Source organism: Hetaerina americana, unplaced genomic scaffold, assembly GCF_022747635.1.
Source record: "Hetaerina americana unplaced genomic scaffold, ioHetAmer1.1.p SCAF_7, whole genome shotgun sequence".
NCBI lineage: Eukaryota > Metazoa > Arthropoda > Insecta > Odonata > Calopterygidae > Hetaerina > Hetaerina americana.
Genome location: NW_027287316.1, coordinates 53,481,203 through 53,505,725, shown reverse-complemented (window position 1 = coordinate 53,505,725; position 24,523 = coordinate 53,481,203). Strand labels below are relative to the sequence as shown.

General features: G+C 38.3%; 1 protein-coding gene across 1 annotated transcript in view; it reads left to right on the top strand.

The window, feature by feature from the left end:
* Positions 1–24,523, top strand: part of Proc-R (Proctolin receptor) — a 693,100-nt gene that overhangs the window by 614,370 nt on the left and 54,207 nt on the right. Inside the window, exon 9 of the mRNA XM_071594784.1 lies at positions 2,802–3,098. Coding sequence (XP_071450885.1) covers positions 2,802–3,098 — 297 coding nt within the window. The remainder of the gene's footprint in view (positions 1–2,801; positions 3,099–24,523) is intronic.

Below are 24,523 nucleotides of genomic sequence, written 5' to 3'. Positions count from 1 at the left end.
ACTGCCACAAAGGAATATAGATCACAACTAGATTAAATGGGTTTGCTTCGTGGATTCTAGGAAGGCATGGAAGGCATTTGGCAGAGTTGAATCGGGAACAACTGATGAACTTATTGCGGGAGGGTAGTCGATTGTGAGAAAGACGGCTGATCCGAAATCTTGCCTCAGACTGCACCGATACTGAAATCGGATGGATTGTCGGAATGAGCAGTTTTAGGCAGGGGATAAGACTCGGGTTGTCAATTATCACCCGTGCTATTTGCACATATGCGGAAAAAAGGATAGGAGAGGCCTTGAAAGGGCTCAATGTAGGAGTGAATGCAGGTGTTAAACATTGAAATCAGATTTGCGGAAAATCAACCTTTAGTACGCAGTCACCCAAGGTTCTGTCTGCAATAATGACTGAGCGCATTGGAGACTCTAAGGGCTGGTTATGAGATAAGAATAAAGTTTGAAACAGGCATAGAGAAAGAGGTTCCCAAGAAATAGGAAGATTATTACAAACATTTAAAGTTTGAGGGCATATTTTGGAGGAAATACATGGAAATTACACTTTTTAGTAGATAAGTGTGATAGACAAAAATGAGCCAAGTGTCAAGGGCAATGAAAGTGGAATTTTGTCGTATAAAGACATTTACAGGGAGATGATGACGAGGACCTTAAGTAAAGATAACTGAGTAAGTAAAAAGTATGGAATACGTTTGGGGTTGTTTTGTATCTGCCCGAAACTTGGTATTTGGAGGTAAGAGGATAAGCTTAAATTTGTAGCCTTTAAGATTTGGGTGAGGAAAAGAAATGATAAAGTAATTTGAAAACAAGCAAAGAAGTTTCATGTATGATAGGGGATGAGAGAATTCAAAAATTTAAAGGTCTCTTCCACACCTTGGAATATTATCATTATCTTGTTTCGTGTTTCTGCACCTCGTTGTTACAAGACCGACTACATTTACAGTAAAACGAATGAGGATGAAAAACTGCTGCTGGACATATTTAGAAGTGTATTACAATTAGAAAGAGCTTTCTGTGGGAATAATAGCGTACTCCAAAGGTAGAACTTAGACCTCTACATCAATCAAAGTATTCAACGAGCTGATGCAAATAGTATTATAAAGTAGGGCTAAAAGATAATGTTTTCATGACACGTGAAAGTCAATATTCCTTCAAGACCGTCCAAGACGTACATTCAAAAAGTTAGAACGCCTACGAGTTTATTTGAACTTATAGAATATACTTTTATTCGGGTACGAGACATGTACAGTGGTGGTTGCGGAGAAAAACAGATTCTAATCAATCTAACTGTGGTGATAAGGAGACGGATTATTAAATGGACACAAATAATAATTGAGGAAAAGTTTCTAAAATAATTCGCAAATATATGTGTCTGTGTAGGCCGCTGAAAGGAAGATTGATCACATATTTTATGAAAAAATTACTCGCCATTAATTGCTGTAAAAATGAAAGCTAGCTGGGAGGAAATGCAGAAGAAGACCCCAAACGAGATTTATGAATTGCGGTGGACTTAAATGATGAGAAATGGCAACTCTGCGGTGCGATGTTGCCATGAGAATGTATAGTTACGATGTGTTATGTGTACGTGATTTTGAGAAATAGTCGGTTTAAAATGCGATATAAATGCGATTCGTGATTTAATAGTACACATTTGACGTCGCTTTCGTGTGACGACATGACTGTGACTTTTCTATGCTCAGGTGATTTGGCGATGCAAAACGTGGGGTGTTACGCATTGAGGCGGACGTTTTCATCAGATGTGCGATGCGGAGCAATGTTTGACGCAATAAAATACTGCGAGTGAATAAGATTTTGCGGTGCAAATGCGGCGAGTGTTGTGAATTCGATACATTATTATAATTCGATGGTTGTGCTTCGGTACTTGCGGCACATTCGGCGTACAAAGGCATTTAAACTTCGAGCAATTCATAGCTCTCACGTTGTGCTCGTATTATGGGCACGGCTTGAATGTATAAATCGTAAATGTCTTGAAGATTTTTTTTCAACCTTATGACTTCCTTGGTGTCCCCCAAATAACGTATTAACCCTCGTAATCAACTTGTTTCAGCCTTTTTCTATTATTTCCTCCAACCTCTTAGTATTTTTTCATGCGCATCTCTCGTTATGGATATGTACGCCTCAATTATTTCATAGTACATATTTCCAATAAAATATTTTAGGCATTTTAAATACGAACTTATCACGCTTTTCGTATGTTAAATATTACGAGTATGTAGTTAGTGTTTGACACCACGTATAATTTTATCACAGCACATAAGAGTGATCATTGCAGTTGCTTGTGTGCCGTGTCCATCATACTTGCGTGGAATAAATAATTGAGGTGGTTTTCCGTTGCCTTCCCTAATAGTTTTTTTAAAGTGATGCCATCGCTTTAACTGAGCGCCCCACTGGAATCGGACGCCTTTGCAGCCGCCTCACTGAGGAATAGACTCCTCCTGAGTTACATTCCGTTTGACACCTTCCAGGGGCAATTATCATTTATCCCACCTGTGCGGTTCAAAGAGTCATCAGAATATGGTGACTCATAAGTAACGTCCAAGTTTTATCCCACGACGAGGTGGAGGTACGTATATGGAGTTGAAGAATTGTTTATGGTAATTCAGGTTTTTATAGCATTGATTCAATGTCGTACAATATGGAGCTTGGAAGTGCTTAGACAGTGGATCCTTGGCTCTCCTCTCCGGTAGACTCCTTAATAATGTGGCACCGTGAAAACTGCTTGAAAACCATTGCTCACTTATTTCCTTTCCTTGGCTCTCCCACCCTTTCAGGCAGCACGTCCGTGTGGCTTACCGTCTCCTTCACGGTGGAGCGCTACATCGCCGTGTGTCACCCAATGAAAGGCAAGGTGCTGTGCACAGAGAAGAGGGCCCGGCGGGTCACCGCCCTCGTCTACGCCCTTTGCTTCCTCACCACGGCCTCGACGCCCTTCGAGTACGAGGGGAAGATGGTCCCGGTGAAGCCGCCTGCAGTCGCCGCGACGGACGCCGATGCGGCCACAACCCTGCCCACCATCGCCTCGGAGGGATGGTCCACGGAGGCGGCAACGGAGCGCGTCGGTCCACCAGGTAAGCAAACACCGATCCCTCGGCCAAATCCCGAAAGGCCGGCTAAATTTTTAACAATAATCCTACTCATTTTTTGAAGGTGACTCGGGGTTGGCTACGTGAGGGTCAAGGGATATAAATATTTAAGTTCAGGGAAATATGTTAACGATTAATTCAGTCAAAAATGATTAAGGCGAAAGAGTAACCTGCTAACTTATTGAATTGTTAAAGGCTAACTTATTAAATTCCTTCTTTCAAAGCGTTGAGTTGGATTAATTGCCGCATTGGATCGCGTGCAGCGTTTAGGGTCTAGATTTGTAAAACATCGTTATGATAAATTTAGTACCGTATCCAAAATATTAGAGCAGCTAGGCTGGGAATCACTAACGGGGCGAAGGTTAAATTATAGATTGAAGCTCTTGCATAAATTGGAAGGAGGTCTCTTTAGCAGTGACGCTGAAAATGCATTATTACCCCCATCTTACTACGGCAGGAGAGTTCATGATAGTAAAATTAGAGAGATTAAGTGTAGAATAGATAGATTTAAGATGTCATTTTTTCCACCAAAGATAGGGGATCATGATAATATTGTTCGACCGTGCTAGGGGTAAAAATAATATCTGGGTCAAATTTATTCTTGTATGTATTCACCCCCTGCCACATACCCTAGTGGTAGTTTGCAGGGTATATATAAATAAATAAATATACTTGTCATTGACTTCATGTGCTATGCTAATTACAACTGATTTATAATCGTTAATATTTGTAGTAGTGTTTTGAATTCAGTTTTTGTAACGTGAAACTGTGTTAAAATGCTTGATTAATAATTATAATTATTGCTATTTCAATTTTCAAGGACAATTTTTTATAAATATTTGACAATTTTTCAACTCTCTCGTACCACGAAGTCAGTTTACGAGAATCGATTTGTCAGTAGGTGCCATAATACAACCATGCTATACATTCCAATTACATATTTGTAGTGTTTTGATACAATTCAAGAACTTCCCAAAAAGATTATTACGTTTGTACGTTTACATTTAATCAAAGCAAATTATTTAGTTTTCTGCTTCGTATTTATGTTTACGAAGTCCTTAGTTATGCGCAATAATGATGCTCCCAGTGCAATAGGCTCTAGAGAATACTTTCTGAAGGAAAGCACATAAATCTAAGTATTATTATTCTGATGATATTCTTAAAATATTATGTGTCATAATTCAGCCGTGAAGCGTGCATTTAATGTCTCCTTTAATTGAAATAAATATACAGTGGTCCTTTAGGTGTTGATAATCAAATAATGTTTGTCTCTTTCGTAAGATGAGAAACGTAACATCAGTTGCCTATCACATTTGAGTCCTGTCTCTCAAGATTTGGAAGGCATAAATAATTTTCATGAAAGGATAATGTTATAATAATTTATGGTGAAGATTGGGTGAGTCAATGTGTCACCTTAGTTCATTAATCAATGGCTAGTCATGAAAAGTACTGCAATGCCAATTCATGCGTAATTCCTAAAGGGATACCACATGATATGCATTTTTAAGTTCTCTTAGATTATTATAAACTTTTGAAACTTATTCTAAAATTTATTTTGAGCTGGTCATTGGGCCCGGTTTTCGAAATGATTCGAGTTTGATCGTTTTTTCGCATAAATCAATTCGTATATTAAAAAAAAGGTGGTTAAGTGCTGCTACTTTAACACTCTTACATCTCTTGTAATTTTGCACATGACATGTATCAGTTTTTCGTGAGAACGGCATGTATTTCTACACCATTAATTTATATTTATTCCCGCGAAATTCCTCCACATTTATGAGAGCGTGCTTGAAATCTCAGATGTTGAACATCGATTTCTCTGAAAATAACGACACACGGGAAAAGGCTTTTTTATCATCTTTATTTAATAAAGTGCACTATAAACACAGAAAAATTTGTCAAAATGATGCAGGCGTGACATCTCGATGCAACTTCCTTTAATGTCAGTTTTTCAAAATAAATCGTGATGATCTTTTTTTATTTTTAGTCATGATACTTTCCTAAAGATACCAACATAATCATCCGTGGGAGTTATCATCTATTATCTTATCTACTATCTTAGAAACCCTTTTATGAGAACAAATGACGCCATAGCTCGAACGACGCAGTTGTTCCTTTGTCCAAATGATATGTTTATCCATACATACGTGTAGAGCTCCTTTGTTGAAATATCAAGAATATTTCTGTCAATTAGAATTTGAGGCAGAAGCACCCTAAATCTTACACGGATTAAAAATGCATAGTATCACCATCTTTGCCTGTCTTCTCTGCTGATGTCACCTTGATGTTCCCAACGGGGAGATATATTACTATCGAGGGATTTTTTTTTTAAAGGTTTTCTGTGTAACACTGAAAAATCAACCCGGAGGTCGGAGTGATAGTTGAGGTTAGAGCTTACGTCATACTAAGCCCAGCGGCGTGAGAAATCCACGCATTCAGAGTATTATGGGACCCAATTCCTTTCCCAGCGCCAACTGCGGTTTCCCTGCGCAGGATCTTGTGCCTGAAAAAATCCGAGCGTGGATTAATTTAAGTGTTTCCAAAATGTTTTCAGATTCGAACCCAGGCCTTTCCGGTCAGTAGCCGATCGCTCTACTCACTAGCCTACCCCGCACCTACCTATATCTATGCATTACCCCTTCTATGTTGACTGAGCAACATGTACAATCGGATAAAATCCGAATTCTGGTAAATTAAAAAAAGATTTTCTCCATTGCAACAATATTAAACATCTATTACCTGGACAAATGTTCGAAAGCTGCAGTAAATTGTTTAAAGAGATGATGTAATCCCTGCAATTTCTTTCTCAATGCCTAGTCTGATTTAACTGAGCCATTATTTTTGCAATCTCACGACGCACCGCCTTTTCCCTCGAAGGTTTCATCCACTCCCTTTCTCGTGGCAAACTGTTTTAAATTGAGCCATTAGTTTTGATGTTGTACGTGTGCGATGCGCTTCTTCACAATAGACGTGGTGAAATTGCGATTTCCTCATCGCTCGCTGATATTTTCTCCGTGTGATTCTAAAAGAAGGCAGCAAAATCTTCTTCAAAGTTGGGAATTATTAAGTGATATGTTAAAAAATAAAAGTGCAATTTTTGCAATAAACTGAGAGGGCATGCCTCAGCATGCATGACACAGTCTGTCATCTTTCATTGGACTCGGGACACGGCCTCAGAATCCCCTGCGCAGCGAGCATGGGGTTTCACGCTTTCGGTCAGTGCCCCTATTTCATTTTGATATTCCGCTGATAAAAAGTATCTTAATTGTGAAAATAATTGCGGGTTAAATGCATGTATTTCCAAAATAAAAGTATATTTAGAAAGTATATCCACAGTTTTTATTTCTCTGCTTAAAAAATGTATAAAAATTTGGGAAACAGAGTTAACCCTTCAATAATTAATATAAGTTTTATTATCGAAGTAATAAAAATTCAGCGGGAACAGTATATTTGTCGTTAAAATACGAATACACGTTAGTTAATTTTTTCCTTGCACATTAAAAAATTCGTTCGTTAATTGATACCAGGTTTTCGTAAGAATCATCACATCCTTCTTTTTTACGTTTATATCGTATTTATTTGCCAAAACACGAATATTTATCGAGAACGATGACAAAATATAAAATAAATTCATATTTTAATTTTTTTTTTCAATAGTAATTGTTTCGATAGTAAAGTCTCGATCATTAGCGTGAGGGACTCTGCACCGTATGTCGCAATCAGTTTTTTAATTGAATAAATCGCCCAAACTGAATTACATCGCTGCATTGCTTTGGTAATATTCCAAATATCTTTATTCAGTGATGTTCCTTTTTTCATTATCTCTCTCTCTCTCCCTCGTAGTTTTTTACAGGCAATGAAGAGAATTTTGCATCTTACTATTTAGCCTTCGTTCTCTTCTCATGCTCTAAGGGTTTACATATTGAAATCCAGAGTTTCGGAATTCATGGTATCAAATTAATAAATTATTTTGTGAAATAATCAAAGATGGACGAATTTAAAAAATTGGCAATAATCTAACCTAATCCATGAGCAATTCAAAACTAGTAATTTGACACTGACTGATTTTCCTTGAGTGTTGCATTCAAAGCGTTAAGATATTTTGTCTCAAGGAAAGTCTGCTTTTTCATTCATTCTTTTCAAAATGTAGAAAACGATATGGACTTTTTTAGTTACTTTAGTATATAACCGACTGGCCTCTTTAATGGAAAAATATTTGCATTTATCGTATGTCTATTACCATTAGTTTGAACAAACTACAAATAAACACTCACAATTCGTGACTATTTTTTCACTTTTTCATGGATTTTTTTACTGTCTCTCCCATTAAAACTGTCAAATTTTCCCATTCTCCGACGTGTGGTGAGGTTGATGAAAGAACTGTGAAGGACAGCCTGGAGGGATAGGTGATCTATTTGATACCCTTTTATGAATCAGACAGAAATCGCGAGGGTAGATTCCTTTAAATACTTGGGTGTAACAATTACTCACGATCTGTCCTGGGGAAAGCACAAACGAGAAATGTGCGGTCGTGCTAATAAAAAATTGGGATTTGTAAAAAGTGTGCTAGGTAAATGTGATTGTGGTAAATGTTTCCTTGCCCTAGTCAAGCCCCACCTAGAGTATGCTGTCAGTATATGGGATCCTCAAGTGATAAATTTTATTTCGGAATTAGATCAAGTTCAGCGGAGGGGGGCTAGATTTTTCAAATATTTTTATGACCAACGCAGTATCGTAACTACTTTGCTAGAAAATTTAGTTTGGGATTCCCTTAAACAGCGGCGTTTACGATATACAGGAAGTAGATTAAACCTGTAGATTAAACTTATTAAAAACATTTAAATATGGGTCCTTTTCCGATGACATCAAGAACATAATACGAACCCCAACGTATTACGGGCGGATGGATCACGAGTATAAGATTAAAGAGATAGACTGCAAGACTGACAGTTTTAAATGGTCATTTTTTCCAAGAACTATAAGAGACCAGAATGCTTGTAATCGAAATCCCCCACTAGTCGGCTCGACATAATAACTATTAACCTACAAGGTAGCGACTGCGCATGGTTATACTAGTATATTTATTATATTTTTTGCAGGTTCCCCCACCTTTCTTCATCCATTTGAAAAACCCTAACCCCCCTCATCCCTTACCCTTTCCTCCTGGTGCTGCACCCCCTGCCACACACCTTTTTGGAGGCTCGCATGGTATTGATGTAGATGTAGATGAATGAGACGTGACTTTGTAGCAGTGGGAGAATCGGGATGGACAGTAGCAGAGAGAGGAGAGAGGAGGTAGGACGAGGCACAGGGAGAGGAGAGGAGGTTGTCCGTTATCCCTGATACTTTCCAATAGATTTCCTGAAGAAATTTAGCGAGTTGCATAGGCAAAGCTTGAGCTGTTAATAATAGTGGTTGGAAGGTGATTAAGGTCGTTGTTACGTTTAGGAATCTCATGCGTCTAATTTCCCCATGGTATTATTGATACAGGAGAGTCCTCAGTAATTGCAAGTCCCGGGTTGTCATATCCGGGATATAGGAACTTTTGACAGAGGCGGACCCTTGGAGGCTTCAAGAACTTGGAAGACGACTTATTAATTAATGCGCACCACAAGTCAATTTTGGTTTGCAGATTATCACGCAATAGTCTTTCAAACGGCGAAGATAATTCTTATATTGAGTATATGCTTTCATTTGCTGTGGAAGAACGATACGAGAAACGAGTTTGGCATGATGATTCACCGCAAGAAACTGCAGAAGTGAGATTTTCAAGGAGTGTGAAGGTCAAGCCGAACGTTGCAGTAGCGGCAATTCATGCAAGCGGTATTTTTAAGGAAATTTGGCGTAGTAGCAGGGAATTTAGGAAAAGTATTGCTTTGAAAAAACATGCACTTACCAGAAGGAAACTAAAGACGGAAACGCTAAATAAGGACTGGAAGAAAAGATAAGTAAAGACTGTCATATGGAGTGCTGTAAAGAATAAAAAACATGATCTTTAATGGATTAGAATGAGCGTAGATTTTAGACTCTTGACGCGGAAAAGAATGGAGACAGTAAGCTGGACAGAGAGGAAGAAAGACAAATGTTGAAGTTTTAAAAATTGTGACAGGAGAAAGGAAATTGTTCGTTGAAATCGGAAGAAAGTGAAGAAAAATGGCGAAGGGAATATTGAGATGTAGTGCCACGTTGAAGGCCGTAATATAGATGGGAGAACTTTTGGCAAGTTGGAGTGTATAACGGGCAAACAAGAGGATGTGTACATGTAACGTAATCCATAGAATCCATCCAAAACCCATCTTTAATCTGTATGTAACCAATAAAATCGATAGTGATGTTACTAAATTGGCTAATTTAAAAGAAAAGAATCGTAATTAAAGTGATGAGGAAAGCAAATGCCATCAACATAAAGAAGAAATCGTGATCGTATCCATGGAGATGTGTTTTGAGAGATTGTGCTTAATCGAATCTCCCTCTATCGTCACGCAGACGACTCCCTATCTTTTTACAGAGAGCTGTCTTGTATTTCTGACTGCACTCTTATATTCTTGACGATTTTCTTAATGGCACCCCATGTTTCATTCGTCGCAGTCCAAGTCCTTCGGCAGAAAATGAATTTTACTTCTCCCGAAAACGGTCGACTTTTAAATGACCTGTGCTCGTATATTCCATCCGCGGAGTAGGACGGTTACATTGCGCGACCCAATTAATGTCAAAGGGAAAAATCCTTCCGGTGGACGATTCATTCATCTCATTCACTTATGTTTCAACCCGAAGGCTGGTCGACTGCACACCCCATCCTCCCACCCCCAAAAGTCCTCCCACTTCCAATACCGATTCCGTTTACGCCCCGATGACTTTTCCGATCTTGCATCCCTGTATATTTGCTCCGCGAATTTATCCCTCAGTCGGAACCTTTCTCCCTCCCTTCTATTTTTCCCTCCCATTTCGCTCGGTGGACGGTGAGAATGCGAAATTCTCCACTCCGGAGCGCGTTCGCTTAGGTTGGTCGGTGTTAGGGTGTTTGTCCGTGCGTGCACTGCGTTTCTCCCATTTCCTTGGGCGCGCTCCAGCTCTCCTCTTCGTTCCGATAACCCAGGAGCATCTCTGGGAGACGACTCAATAAAGCGAGGCTTCCTTTCACCTCCTCCTCCTCCGCCGCTGCCCATAAGACTTGCCGTCGGCCGAGATGATCGTGAGGAGGACGGCGGTTCAATTTGCCGCCGGATCGCGTCCGGGTGACCTTCCTCCCCGGGACAATTTCATTCCTCGCATGCGCGCGGCGGCGACAAGAGGGCCTTGCTCGGAGCACTTTATTACTCCCGTGATTTGCTTACCAAAGCTTGCAACCGTAAATGGATGGGGGGGGGATCTCGGGTGGTGCAGGAGCCGGAAGAGTGTGAGGGCGGATGTGTGGAACGAGAACAAATGAACTCTTGTGCGCTGTACGTTATTTTAGGAACGCTCTATTGCGTTGTTTTTTCGAACTAATTGGGTGACCATCCTTTCCTATATCAAGTAGTTCTAGTGGTTTTTTTATGATGAAAATCCATATTAATACTCGCGGATTACATAAATTATCCGTGCCGCCATTCCTGGTCGAGTTCTATTCTTTTACGCGTAGACCACCGTTTTATTCTCATGCTCGATGCATTTCCATGGATATCTCTACCCAGAGCAAACCTCTCCTTGATTTCCGTTTAGCAATGTGTCCGTCCGTTCTATGTGGCGACAACCTTACCGACCAGGTGCTACGTATGAAATTTCCCTGAAATACATATTTGTATGTTAATTTTTAATTTGATTCGTGATTGATTTTACATACGTTCTATGACCTCGGGTCTCAGGAGCAATCAAGCTAGAATACACCTCTCAGCCGAATGTAGTCATAGTGTTTTTGGCTACCTAATAATCTACTGTAGGTCCTACTATCGTAGGACCTACAGTAGATTATGTGGTAGCCAAAAATTTTTGTCTGATATTTGTCTGTAAAAATATATTATTCCACATTATTTGTCAATAAGAAGGAAGGAAGTGTAAAGTGAGAAAAAAAATTAATTCATTTTGTTATTTTTACTTTTTCCGTATTCGGCTAAAATAGAGAAAGAGAGAAGCCTACCCACCTTCATTACCTAAATTATCAAATAATTTTCTAAGAATGAGTGCGTGTTCTTAGGTCTCTCACATTATTAGGAATAGTGTCCGTCAAATCAGTTCTAAGGACCGTCATTGGCCACGTTTCATTGGTTAAAAGCTGAGAAATCGTGATGTAAATATTTATTAAAAACTTTTCTATTGAGTAAACTTTTAAATAATAGGTCCACGGTTGATTACAAGAATAAAATATCAGATGAATTAATAACTTCTAAATGATACAGGAGTGAAATTAAAATGCGTAAATATCTATAGTAGAAAGAATTTGATATGAAGAATAAATCGAAGATGACCCATTATAGTTATCTCGTATTAGATAAGGCAAACACGGTGCATCACTAGATCATAAAAATATTGAAGGAACGGAACCAGGGATATGAGTATGGTCTGAGGAGTAGGAATATGACTATGGCAATATGGTGAAAGAGCAAAAATTATAAATTCTAAGCTAAAACATTCGCAAGGAAATCTACGATTTAAATTCAATGTGCGTTCAATATTTTGCTTCGGGTTCTGTCCGCTCATAGATTTCCCAATGTTACAGACGCAATGACAACTGCGTTGTGATATTTTTCACGACGTGAATCTACATCAAACACTAACACCATATTTGTCCACGAAGCTACTGATGATTTGCATACTCTGCGCATAGCAAAGTGGTAAGATTTATTATAATGCATGTATATTCTAACATTACAGCGTAAAAAGAGTTTCAGCAGCGTCCTATAGCTGTTGAAATTCGTTTCTCTCCGAATTATAAAACTGTGTATAGCGTATTGTACTCTTTAGGGTAACTGATGCCGAAGCATTAAAATATTTTTTAAATATGTGCATGCAATATGGTGCAGTTGCCATCTGCTCGTCCATCATACTTTCGCGACATAAGTAGAGGAAAAGTAGATGTGGTCGGGTTGGATTACGAACTACCGCCCTTATTTTTGTCTAATGGCCAATCAGATTGCCAAATTCCAGTGTTATAAAATCTAGACATGCTTTGAAAAAACGTCACATGTGAATGGGGGGCTTTATGTGTACTATACTGCAAGAGATGATGTATCAGAAAAAAACACCTAGTAGATTTCCCTCGCCTGGCATCCAATTTGGTGTTCAAATAGTTGTTATAGAAGAGTTATGAACTTGTAAGTTGCATAACTGGAAGCGTGAGTGATAGGTTACGGAGAATATTGATATATATTTAAACAATTCAGTCCCTGGTTTATGATTGATGTTGTTATGAGGTAAAAATGGTTATTTTGGTGTTTGAAGGGATGCCTCGAGAAAGTTATTTGGATCATTTTCAACTCCGGAGTGAATTTTAACCGAGAAAAAATTAGTATATGCGTGGAAAAAGGATTATGTGTATAATACATGATTTATGCATAATCCCATTAATTTGTATATACGATAAAGAGATAATTTAGGAGCATTGTTGATTTTGCTGTATGCAATCAGAGACGCAGAGAGCTAATCGGCAACGTGAGGGTAATGAGAGGCGCAGAATTTGGTAGAGGTCTGTTTTTTTTTATTTCATGCGTATCCGAGTAGAAAGTTGGTAGTAAATAAGACCGAAGACGAAGACCACCAACCATACCACCATACAATATAATATTTGTAAATACAAGTTCAACATACTGTACAACTGAGAGTAAACGTCGAAATGTTGCAAGAAAAGTACGTAAAAATTCTGTTTGAAAGCAAAAGATGAACTCGAGTGCAGTGAAATAAGAAAAATATATCCAAAAGGGGAGTTTGAGTGATACTTGGGATTTTAAAAAGAATGATTTCAGAGTATGCCGTAAATTCACGTGAAAAACGTGCGCTCGAAATAAAATATGACTCCTGATATAATGTAAAATGAAAAATTTTGTGTGTACGAAGGTATGAGCATGTCAGAGGAGTATTGTAGCTAAAGACGAGGGAGCTCGAAATCCATCGTACGCTTAGAAGGAAAAAAGCAATGGACGCAGAAGTGTCCTGAAAGAAATTAATGCTCGAATGCAAATGACAGAAGCAACAAAAGTAAAGAATGGTTATAAATAAAATACACAAATGTTTCTGACTTGGTGAACATGGAAAAACAAGGGATCACGAAGGAATGAATGCAAGACGTAATAAGAGTCACAATATTATCAGGAATGAATGCGAAATGGGGGATATTTCGAGGGAGTATCTTGATGAAGTGTATATTGATGGTAACGAGACTGAATGTGAGCCAAGTGCATTTGGTAGTGGCAATTGCTGTAGGAAAGTTAATATGGATGGAAATGAGGTGTGAGAGTTTTGAAGAACGGAAAAACTGCGGGCATAAATGGTAAATTTAGCGAAATATTGAATCCCAATGGATAGCTACGTATTACCCATCTTTTTGACATGTTTGGCTTACTTTTTTATCTTAGCATACTTTAGTTTCCCTAGACCATGCAATGATTTTACCTTTGTATGAAAGGGAGTGAGATGAAATGCAAGAATTGGAGAATAATTGGTATTTAGAGCAAACCAGGGAAAATGTTCTTTTTTTTAAGAGTAGATTGTGAGAGTGCGGGAGGTAACATTGAATATATTTAGGAAAGTACCTCGTGCTTTTAATGTTTGGAAGGGAATTTCGACTTCAGTATCCCGAAAAATTCAAGGATGTACGAAAAAAACCTTAAGGTGGATTTGCTTATTTCAAAAAAGCATGAGGCATGGTAAATAAAGAGGTTTTGTGTAACCTACTTCATATAGTGTGAGTTTAGCGAGTAGTTGTTACTTACTATATAATCTGTGCTTAAATAAGTATTCAGCTAATGTAAGAGCGTATGGTTTTTAAAGTAGAAACGCCTTGAGTGACTGGTTTTAAATAAATCATGGAATGAAAAAGGCACGTAATGCCACCTTGGCTTTTCAATGCATTCATAGATAAATGTTGGAGAGACGGATGTGAATGTATCCATCCTTAAATACTCAGACCATCCAGTGGTACAAACCGAAAACCGAGTAGATTTACGGGGAGCCCTTGGATAGTTGTAGTGCGTTGGGAGAAATATTGAAACTCAACGTAAAGTTCATTAAAATATTTGTTTTTAAAAGATTACAAAGAATGATAAGATTTAATTTGCAAAAGGGGAAGTTATCGAACACGTAATTTCGAGCTTTTGTGTGTCATTGTAGAATGTTGCCACGGAGATTGTGTCACAAATGGAAAGATTCAATGCTGTGAGGATGCCAGCAGGAATTTCTTCCGGTAAACAGAAGGGTGATAATGTTTATTTAATTATTAATATTTCCATGTTACAAATTTAATGCTCCGTAATTATAATAATAAGTAATGCAATGATTCAAAATCAATGCAATGAATAATAAGTAACAAAATGAATAATAAGTAATAAAACGTAATTTTAATTACCTACCCAAATGGAATACGACAATAAATCCATGGAATACGACAATATCAATATAACTTACATTGCACTTTTGTATATAAAGTTGTTAAAAAAACACATGGAAAAAGGCAATGTACATAGAAAGAAAACATACTAAATGGAATTAAGTAGATGAATCATGGCTAATGGCATTCTCGAATTTCGGAATTGAGATTGAAAACATATGTTTATTTTCTGAAAGCAGGTTATCGTCTCTCACACTTTTTAATAATGGCATATAAAAAGTGAAAGTTTTGGAGACAAATAAGAAATATTAAATTCATTAGGTTTCTTTGTTGCTCTGACGTGTGTACAAAATTCTAGATTTTCCAGAAGTAAAGAGTAGAAAAATTTGGTTCTGTAGCAAACGATATAAAAATATTTGGCCAGCATATTTCCCTCGGGCAGCCAGTGGGAGTAAATCAAGTTGAGCTCTCACAATATCATTAAATAATGTCAAAAGAAGGGAGGCGAAATCAAATTTCATGCCGAGGAATATGTTGAGGATATTTGAAAAACATATTGACGTGAATGCATGGAAGTGAAACTTGGGCATGCCAGGGTAACATCGACTACATTGAAGAGTGCTTAGGGTATTTAAAAAAGGTTTGTAGTATCAATTGGAGATTTTGTGAGAGTAGATCATGAAATAATGTGTTTTTAATGCACCGGTAATAGCAAGTATGAAAGAAGTGTGCAATGTTGATAAAGTAAATGAGAGTGGAATAACCAATTTCACACATCCTTTGCTGCGCTATACGGGAAGGTAAAATCACTGTCTGGAAGTTGAAAGGGAAACTCCGCGCAAGGAATGAAATGTAATTGAGGAAAATCAGTAATTAAAGCAGGAAAGATTCAAAGAATGCACATAGGAATCATATAGTAAATTATGCCCCAAGCTTACGTATATTAAATGTAAATGAACTTCAAATAGGTTTCTCCTTGTTTTAATGATTATTTTACGTCTAGCATTAGTTGAGCTAAGTATTCTTTGAGTTTTATGTAAATTTCTTCATCAAATTTGCTATTTCCTTCAGTTTTTAATGTAGAAAAAACGCGTTATCATTTAGGTTAATTCATTAAATTTTCCACCCTCTCGCTTCTTTTTTTATCTCTCATTTTTCAACAGTTATTTTTATCTTACTTAGTCACTTGACTTTTCTCTGCTCTACCACAAGAGAAAGAGTTTAGTCTGTTGTCTGTTTTCCCGTCACTCCAGAAAATGAATTTTTAAGTGTGGCGAACTTTGCCTAAAAAGTTTCAATTCTTCATATAACTTCTTGGTTGATCTCGTAATCGTGAGTGAAACTTGGGTTACAGCAGGTTGTCTTTATATCCAATGTATGCAGCAAGATACGCTCTAATAAAACTTCTAAATATCTTCTCCATCAGAATGCAATTAATGTATTTACTGAAATTGTCTTGTGCTGTTTAATCTTAGAGTATATTTCAAGCGTCGGTAAAGTACACGTTTATTGTAATTTATCTTAGTTATTCATTACGATTTTCATTTTCTTAACAAGTCCTATAATCATCTCTTTGCTTATTTCTTTACCTTGCCCGTGATTCCTCACAAATGGCTTGTCTATCTATGACGATTTTGAACCTTATAACCTCGATTGCAAAACTAATTAATACCTTATTTTAAAATGTATTAAGTAGTAATATGAATAAATTCATAAAAATTTCCACCATCAATGAGAAATTTCCCATTAATTGTTAGTATGTGTACCTTTCTGACTTTCATATCGCAGTACTCACAGCATGATTGAAGTGGTATGATTAGGTTTGAAATGAGCTTAGAGTATTTGGCAAACATTTTTACCAATTCTAACGTAATAATTATGACAAAAAGGTACACCGATGTGGGTGTAATATGATGGAAGCTATTTTGAATAATATAAAATTCCCTGAAGAAATAAATTAGCAACTTTCTACCAAGTGTAAAAATGTGTTTATTAAGCTATTTGGCTCAATGATCAATCTCCTGAAACAATCCTGGTATAAAGCTATGGCATTATGCTTAGAGTACATGTCATCAAACATCCGTCTCTTTGAAGATTCTTTTGCTAATGAAAACTCATCTTTTATCAATTTTCCTACCGCTTAATATTTATTCATTTCCTCTATTAAATATTCACCACACGCATTACATAATTCCTCAATATCGTTACCTCAAATACTAATTATCGACTAACTTACAGAGCAACCATGCATTCAATATGAGCTTAAATTGTAATTTCACAATATTAAATCCTTGATAAAACAGCTTGGTGACTTAATTTGAACGATTGTATTAATTTGGAAGCACAACGTTTGTAAAAAAAAAGTATCGATAACAATTTTTTCCTGGCATGTGCGTGAAGTGATGAATTCAGACCGTCGGTTAAGTGAGCGCATATCGCAGCTCGTATTGGCGTTTACTAGATGACAGTGCATACCATCATCACTGAAAATTCGGCGATGCGAAAGATCTGCACTAAATTCGTCCCGAAGGTCTTTTCGGACGACCAAGAGTAGAATCAAGGGTCAAGAGCATGAAGACCTTCTGCGACGTCATCACGATGATTCCCCAACGCCCTTAAAGTCCCGACCTGGCACCAACAGACTATTTTCTATACTCAAAAGTGAAATGGTGTTGCCTCAAAGAACACCACCATGGCGACCTTAATGCCGTCAAAGAAGCTTGCACAAGTGCCCTTAAGGACCTTCCGGAATTTGTTACCACGGAGCCTTAGAGTCGTGGAAAAGCCGCTGGCAAAAGCGTGTCGACGCTCAAGGAATGTACTTTTAAGAATGTCGAGGGAGAAATTGTAGCTATGATTGAAATAAATCTATTTTTCCGAAACTTTTCCGATACTTTTTAAACAAACCATGTATCAGAAAATATTTCAGAATGAATTGATGAAGTACATTGATAATCCTAACACCTGCCTTTGAGTGGTAATCATCCTTTCATCTCATTGGAAATATTTTGGCGTTCATGCGAAAAATGAATTTGTGATGACCAAATTATTAGTGCGCTCCAAATAAATATAAAAGGAAAATGATTCAAATATTTGAGAGAGGTTGTTGAGAGGTCATCTTTGAGGACATCTCGAGAGGTTAATATGGAGAAGAGTAGAGGAAAATCCAGTGCAAATAACCCTTACTGGAAGGTGTCATCGGGTAAATTTCAATAGATTGTATCGGAAATTTATTTCACTGAAAAAATTGTCTACACAAGTTCTTTTCAAAGTGCTTCTTCATGAGCAGGTGTCGGTCCTCCCACCACCTGTCGACAGCCATCTCCTGGGAAGAGGTTTACTGTATGCTCTGCTGAAAGTATATTTTGTTTCCTTTTCATTACGGAGCATAATATCATATTAATTCTTTTCATAACTTATCTGATACACGAAATCATAGTTGTACCAATATTTAATTAGATTCAAATTCTATTATGCATCTAATGAGTGTTGTCAGCCCTACACCGGTTCTTCGCACCCCGGATATTAATTTCCCTATCGCAGGTGTCCTTTTGCTCGATGAACATTCTCCTTATGCCTAACTAACATGGGATAACATCTAATATTCTTGCAACCACATGTAATGAGGCCAACGCCTATGGCTCGATCACCGACTGCCGCAGTAATCCGAAACCCTAATTTTGGTATCTTCAGGCATCACCCTACAATGCTGCATGTTTCTACGTGAGCATAATTACTAGGTATAGTTCACGCAGTGTATAATAATTTTTTTTTAATTTGGACATACAAGGGTATAAGACTGAAAGCAAGGACATAGTCTATCACTCGTGTTAATAGTAGCTACTTAAGGTAACGGGTCTCTTTCTCAAGACTGCGAATCAGTTTACAAGTCCTTGTGGCCCATATAGATAGTCTGCTGATCGTGGTAAATGGTGGAGTGCGTTTTAAAGTTTTATGTTACATTAAAATTTGTATTTAGAGGACATAAATCGGCTTATGCCTTTGAGGAAATTGTAAAACCATGGTAGTAGCAGCATCAAGGAAATAATATTGGACTTCTTATCTTGTGCCCCCAAGTTTGAGCTCCTCTAGAAAGAAAACTCCTGGACCGACTAAAACGTAATATATATCTCAATTTCCCTTGTTTCTATTCCCGTTTGACAATTTTAAAGATAAGTTAGATATAATTCCTCTAGTTAATGCTTAATGAGAGAAAAAGTTAATCACCAGACCTGTTCAGGGGTGGTGGTTGTTGCTTGGTTGTATACATTAAGAGATTGAGTATCTCCAAGTCCAGTAATGTATAGGTTCAAGTGATAGATCTTATTTCATTTATGAAGATTTAGGCAACTTAATCAGAAAAGCTTAATTATTTTTTTAGCTTCTTCACAGTTTGAAAATAAAATTTCCAAAACAAGTGCACACGTATCCGCGGAGCTCGACGTATTGTATATCCATATAATTTGAATAACGTTTTGCCTCATGGTTATCTCTATTGACTTCATGCACCGTAAAATTTCCACTGCTCTGTATCGTGACCTCAAATGACTAAGTTATTGATTAACTTACAGAGCGGCTTACTAGTAACAATGAATATAAACCCCTGATGGATCTATAGCTTCGCGCCTGGTTCGATGATCCCGATAGCCGCCTGGCTCTGGGAAGCTCCCTATAGCTATCTCCTCCTCCCTTTGCCATTCCTCACTTATCATATTCAATCCGCCCCCTCGTCTATTCTCGTCCCTCCCTCCCCGTGAAACTCAAGAAAAAAGAAAGCATTGAGCTCCCCGGGCACGTCCCGAGGCTTGCATGCGTGCAGTAACGTGGGCGAGAAGCTACACCCGACACCTCTTGGCATTCCGATCGAATCTCTGCGAAGCGTTAACCGCATCATCCGGTGCGGCGTCGAGGGGAGCGTCTTAATCCAGCGGTGGGAGACATTTTCCGGGGCGCTATGTTCGCGTCCCAAGAGACTCGGTAAATGGCAGTAATTACATCCCCGCCCCAACTGCGATAAACGAGTCGGTGTAGGACAAAATAGTCTCCTCACGTCGACAACGCGTACAAATAAAATGCTCGAACTAGTAACCGAGGTTCTTTTTGGACAACTTCCGCGAGACTTCGTTGGAAACTCAAGGCTCACGCCCAATGTCCATTTAAACATAATCCTTGTAAGATTTTAAGATTTCTGATATCTTCTTGGGTGTGTTTCATGATATTTTCTCATTAGAATTTGACATTTTTATTGATTAAAAACAATATTTTTTTACTTGTCTTTTCGTGAGCACAAATTCTTCCATTATTGGAACTGTCACCTTTGGGTTTGTAACTTAGCGATTAAAATTAATTGTAATTAGTTCATCCCTCTCAATGTTTTTAGGAATAATCGCTATTGTATTATAATTTGATATCCCTTGTCGTGGTTACGAACCGTATTCCTCTAGAAAATATCTTTCTTATTCTTAGAACCAGTTGTGTTCCTTTTGAAAATATCTTTTTCATTCTTAAAACCCAATTTCTTCCAAAGCCTCATTGCAGCAGAATTTTTTAAAAAATATGCAATTCAACTGCTTCTCGTCTATTCACATGCATCTCTAAAAATCATTTTACAATCCATTATAAATGTCTGTTCAAATAAAACACGTTCAGAGTTGCGTTTAAAATTGATTAAGATTAACATTTAGATAATTTTTATTACTTTTTTCTCGCTAATGGAAATTAATTCACGCCAATAGTTCTACGGTGCTAGGTTTGATATAATTTTAATATAGAGTACAGCGTTTTTCTGCGCCGAAACTCTATCTTAAAGGTAAGAGATAAGCGTAGTCGAAGGAATTGTGAATGTTTGCGGAGGAGGATGGGATGAGTGAAATGGACGGAAATAAAAACAAAAGGGGAAAGTTCTAGGCATGGTGGGGGAAGGGGAGAAGGCTGCTGGGAGAAATTCAAAGGAGAGAGTAACAATGGACGCAGTGCATACTGAGTGACAATGGATTGTTGAAGACTGGTAGGAGGGAAGAGCATTGGGTAAGGGAAGTAGAGGGAAGACATGTTGGGTGGAGTATAGGGAGACAGTAAATATGTGATGTGGAAGAATTACTTATTGCAGCGAAAGATTATATGAGGTCTCAGGTATCGTAGGGAAAGAAATACAGCTGTTAGGCGAAATTTGAAGAAGCCACAGCAAGTGGATGCAGGAGATACTGAGAGGTAATGGGATTCTGAAAACTGTAATAAGAGGGGAGAATTATGAGAAATTGACGAGGGAGGAGGAGAATAATGGGCATTCTGGATGGAATTGATGAAGGTACAGAGTATAGAAATCTAAGGATTGAGTTAATGCAATATGTAGCATGGGGTTTAAGAATATATTATGTCATGGTACAGGAAATCTCAGTGAGTAAAAGGATCTGTAGTGCCATGGTCAATCAAAAAACCAACCCTAATCCAATAGAATACTGCTAATATTAAGTTCATTTAATTTCTTATTTAATGAGGATTAGAAATTCTGAAGTGCTTAATCTATGAATCCATCGAAAACCTACCTTTATTAGTAGACTATTTTTTATAATAAACTGAACACGTATTCTTGCACGCAATATCCTCCGCGATAATATTAATAAGTACTAGTGAATTCATCGAGCAGCACGTATCCGACTAACTTTTCTTATAAACTCTCTTTAACCAGATATGCCATTGTAACCTCTTCAGTAAAATATTCCGTAGTTCCCCATTTGAACTACAGTCGGAAACATCCGACGAGAGTACATTGACCATCTGGTGAACAATTTAAGATAGCAACTTAAAATTTTGCGTCCGGATTTCGAGCCAGGGGAAGGGTGGTGGACCTGCAAGTGGAATTGCGCGGATTGGGCTAAATATTCTGGGAATCGGTGAAACGAAATGGCTTATAGAAGAGGCTTTTAGAGCGGAAGCTATGGGTTTTACTCTCAGGATCGATGGAAGGGAATGCATGAGTGGGCATAATTCTCAGGGAGAATGCCGGAATGTGCTTTATGAGCCTCCGCGGTGTGACGAACGGAGTGTCACGGTTAAGATATCAACTAATCCTCCGGTCACAGTAGGAGCTCAGACGTAAGTGCAAGTCCATGGCCGAATATGAAGATGAGGAGGTAGGACAATGCCGCGTAAACAATAGAAAATGTAAGATGAGGAGAAAATATTATAACCTTAGTAGATGTGAGACCGTTGAGGCTTTTCTTAGAGATATCGGGATCAAGAATTAAGGCGAAGAAGAAGTTCAAAACAGCCTATCCCTGGGACGGTTGAAGTTGCAGTGTACAGGGATCTCCTCTATATTGCACCTTATGCTTAGAATAGCGGGAAAGAGGAACAGAGCGTAAGATGCAATATAACACGGAACAAGAACGGGAAGATTTAATTGAAGGTGAAGCTAAATTAAGGAATGAAAACTACATTTAGATCAGCATTAATAACAAATCAAGATTTAGAACATTAGAACAACTACAAAATGAAATAATCATGGCAAAATCATTTAATAGGAAACGGATGTTAGTGAAGACAATAAATTAAATATACTTTAGTCGTAATTCGATGTAGCATTTAAATACCTGCACTTAATTAGGGCCTCCAGAACCGATTTATTACTCTCTTCTTTGTGACGTCCTCTCCTGTACTGAGGCGTCCCTGTCGTCATTCCAGACGGTGAACCGATTTCGTTACTACTCAGTTTACTAAAATTCCCATAGAAAACACTAATGGAGTTTAGAAAAACCATTTTTGGCAATTGGTAAGCAGGAAATTTATCGATAGAATTCCAAAAGAGATTTTCCTTTAGCTACACAGAAGGGAGGAGATGGATATGAAAATAGCGAAGTATAATACCGGAGACTCATGAATCATTCTTCGAAGAGGACTTGATCTACTGGTAGATATTGAGATGAAAAGTTTCCATCTAGACGCAATACGGTCTCAATATGGTCTCTCGCAAAGTAGAAGAATAGGGTATTAAACTGGAGAAAAAAGAAAGAAATAATTTGTAGAAAAAAAGATCCTCTATTTGAAAAAAGGCTTGTGATTGTTAGCAACACAATTCCGTCAGAAGTTCATCCGGAGCATGCATCTGTAGCATGTTTCTCGCTGTTAGTGAGTCATTAGCAATTACTGCATCGGAGAAGAGAAGTAACGGAAAGGAGAAAAACAATTACAGAGGAAGACCTCGATTGAGATATAGGCATGGAACAAATGACAAACCTCTTAGAGAAGAAATACGAGTATGTACACAAGAAGATGTTTGCAGATAGGAGAGTGGCGTGAAACAAATTTCAGGACTAATGATTACGATGGTGAGTTATACTCGTTTTCACCCAAGTATTATATTTGTATTGTTATGCATAAAGCTTCCATCATGATATTTACAAGATTTTTATCTGAAGGCAATTGTCTCCCGATGGTCCGCAATAATTTACATATTGAATGAAGATAGCATGTATCAGTTGTATTTTATTTTCGATTGTTCACTCGTATGACTGTGGGAACATTTTGTACGTAAGCCATGTCAATGCGCTGTCTCCATCTCAGGAGGAGTAACGGATTTGCGTCCTTGATTTCATCCAATTCGTGTGACATCAGTGATTGTTAGGCTAGGCAAGTACTGTGTTGTATTAAAAGAAAATTAATAAAAGAGACAGCAGAAGAAAGAAAAGTGGAATTAGAAACCCCGCGACGATATTATGAAATCATAACACAGTGAGTAACAAAGTTTCACATATGATATATTCCCTGTAAAATGAAGTGCACAGAAGTGGTATCCATACAAAATTCGAAGAGTTTACACTGTAAAACTCGGATCCGAGTTTCTCATATATTAGTTACATAAACATATTTACCATAGCCATTTTGTCTGGCACATACTTCCCCCGTGCTACTACTCGAAATTTTTGGACAGTTCCAAATTACAGCTGTAAAGTCACGATTCTTGATTTGGTCGTTTAAAGTTTTATGATGCATCGGGTAATAAATACTTGCTATGGTATTTTGTCTAATTTATGATTGAAAGCAACCTGATATGTTTTTTTGAAATTTCAGCATTTCCATAAACTGTTTCAAACTATCGAGTGGTGGAAATCTTGCGAATCTTTCCGTCGTGGATCTTCCCGAATTACAAGGCCCACCCAATTCCCTCGTGTACCCCGGGCCGTCTCCTTCAGTTTCACGACAGGAAACGTGTCGGCGAGGCGGGGGATGATATTCGTATCGCGCGGATATTAAAACTCGGAGGAGTAACACAGTCATCGTGAGGCCCACTGACGCTGAGCTCTCCTCCCTCCGGGCCTTCCCATGCTCTCCCCTCACCCCCTCGTGTATCCTTGGGGAATCGCGGGACGTCTTTCCGTCGACCCCCGCCCTGCGGGCGTTGCGCCAACACTCGTAATCCCGACGCCGGCGTGATTTTCATTACAAGCCGAGCAATGGCCGGCGTCGGACAATCACAGTTTGCTGCTTCAACGAACCACCTCACCCTCTCCTCTTGGCCTCGTTTTGTGTTGCGGTGCGTAAAACTCTCCGCCTAGCCACGGAGTCGCTTGATGCTTTGTCCTCTCCTATTGCTGCCCGACCCACGCGCGCGTTGAGACTGCGCGCGTAACCCGGCAGTTAATCCTCGGCAGTCAACTGTCAGCTTTTGAGAGAAGGAAAAGGAGGAGGGATGAGTCTCCCCTTGTATACTGTGGGATGCGATATCCAGAGATCGCTTTAATATTATGGCATTTAAAGAATAGTAACGTTGGTTCACGTTAATTAAAAATGTTTCCAACTCACTCTGTGTTACCCATTTTTACAAATTTAAACACGGAAACCCGCAAAATGGCGAACGCATACTCACAAAAGTAGATCTACAGAAAAGGTATAG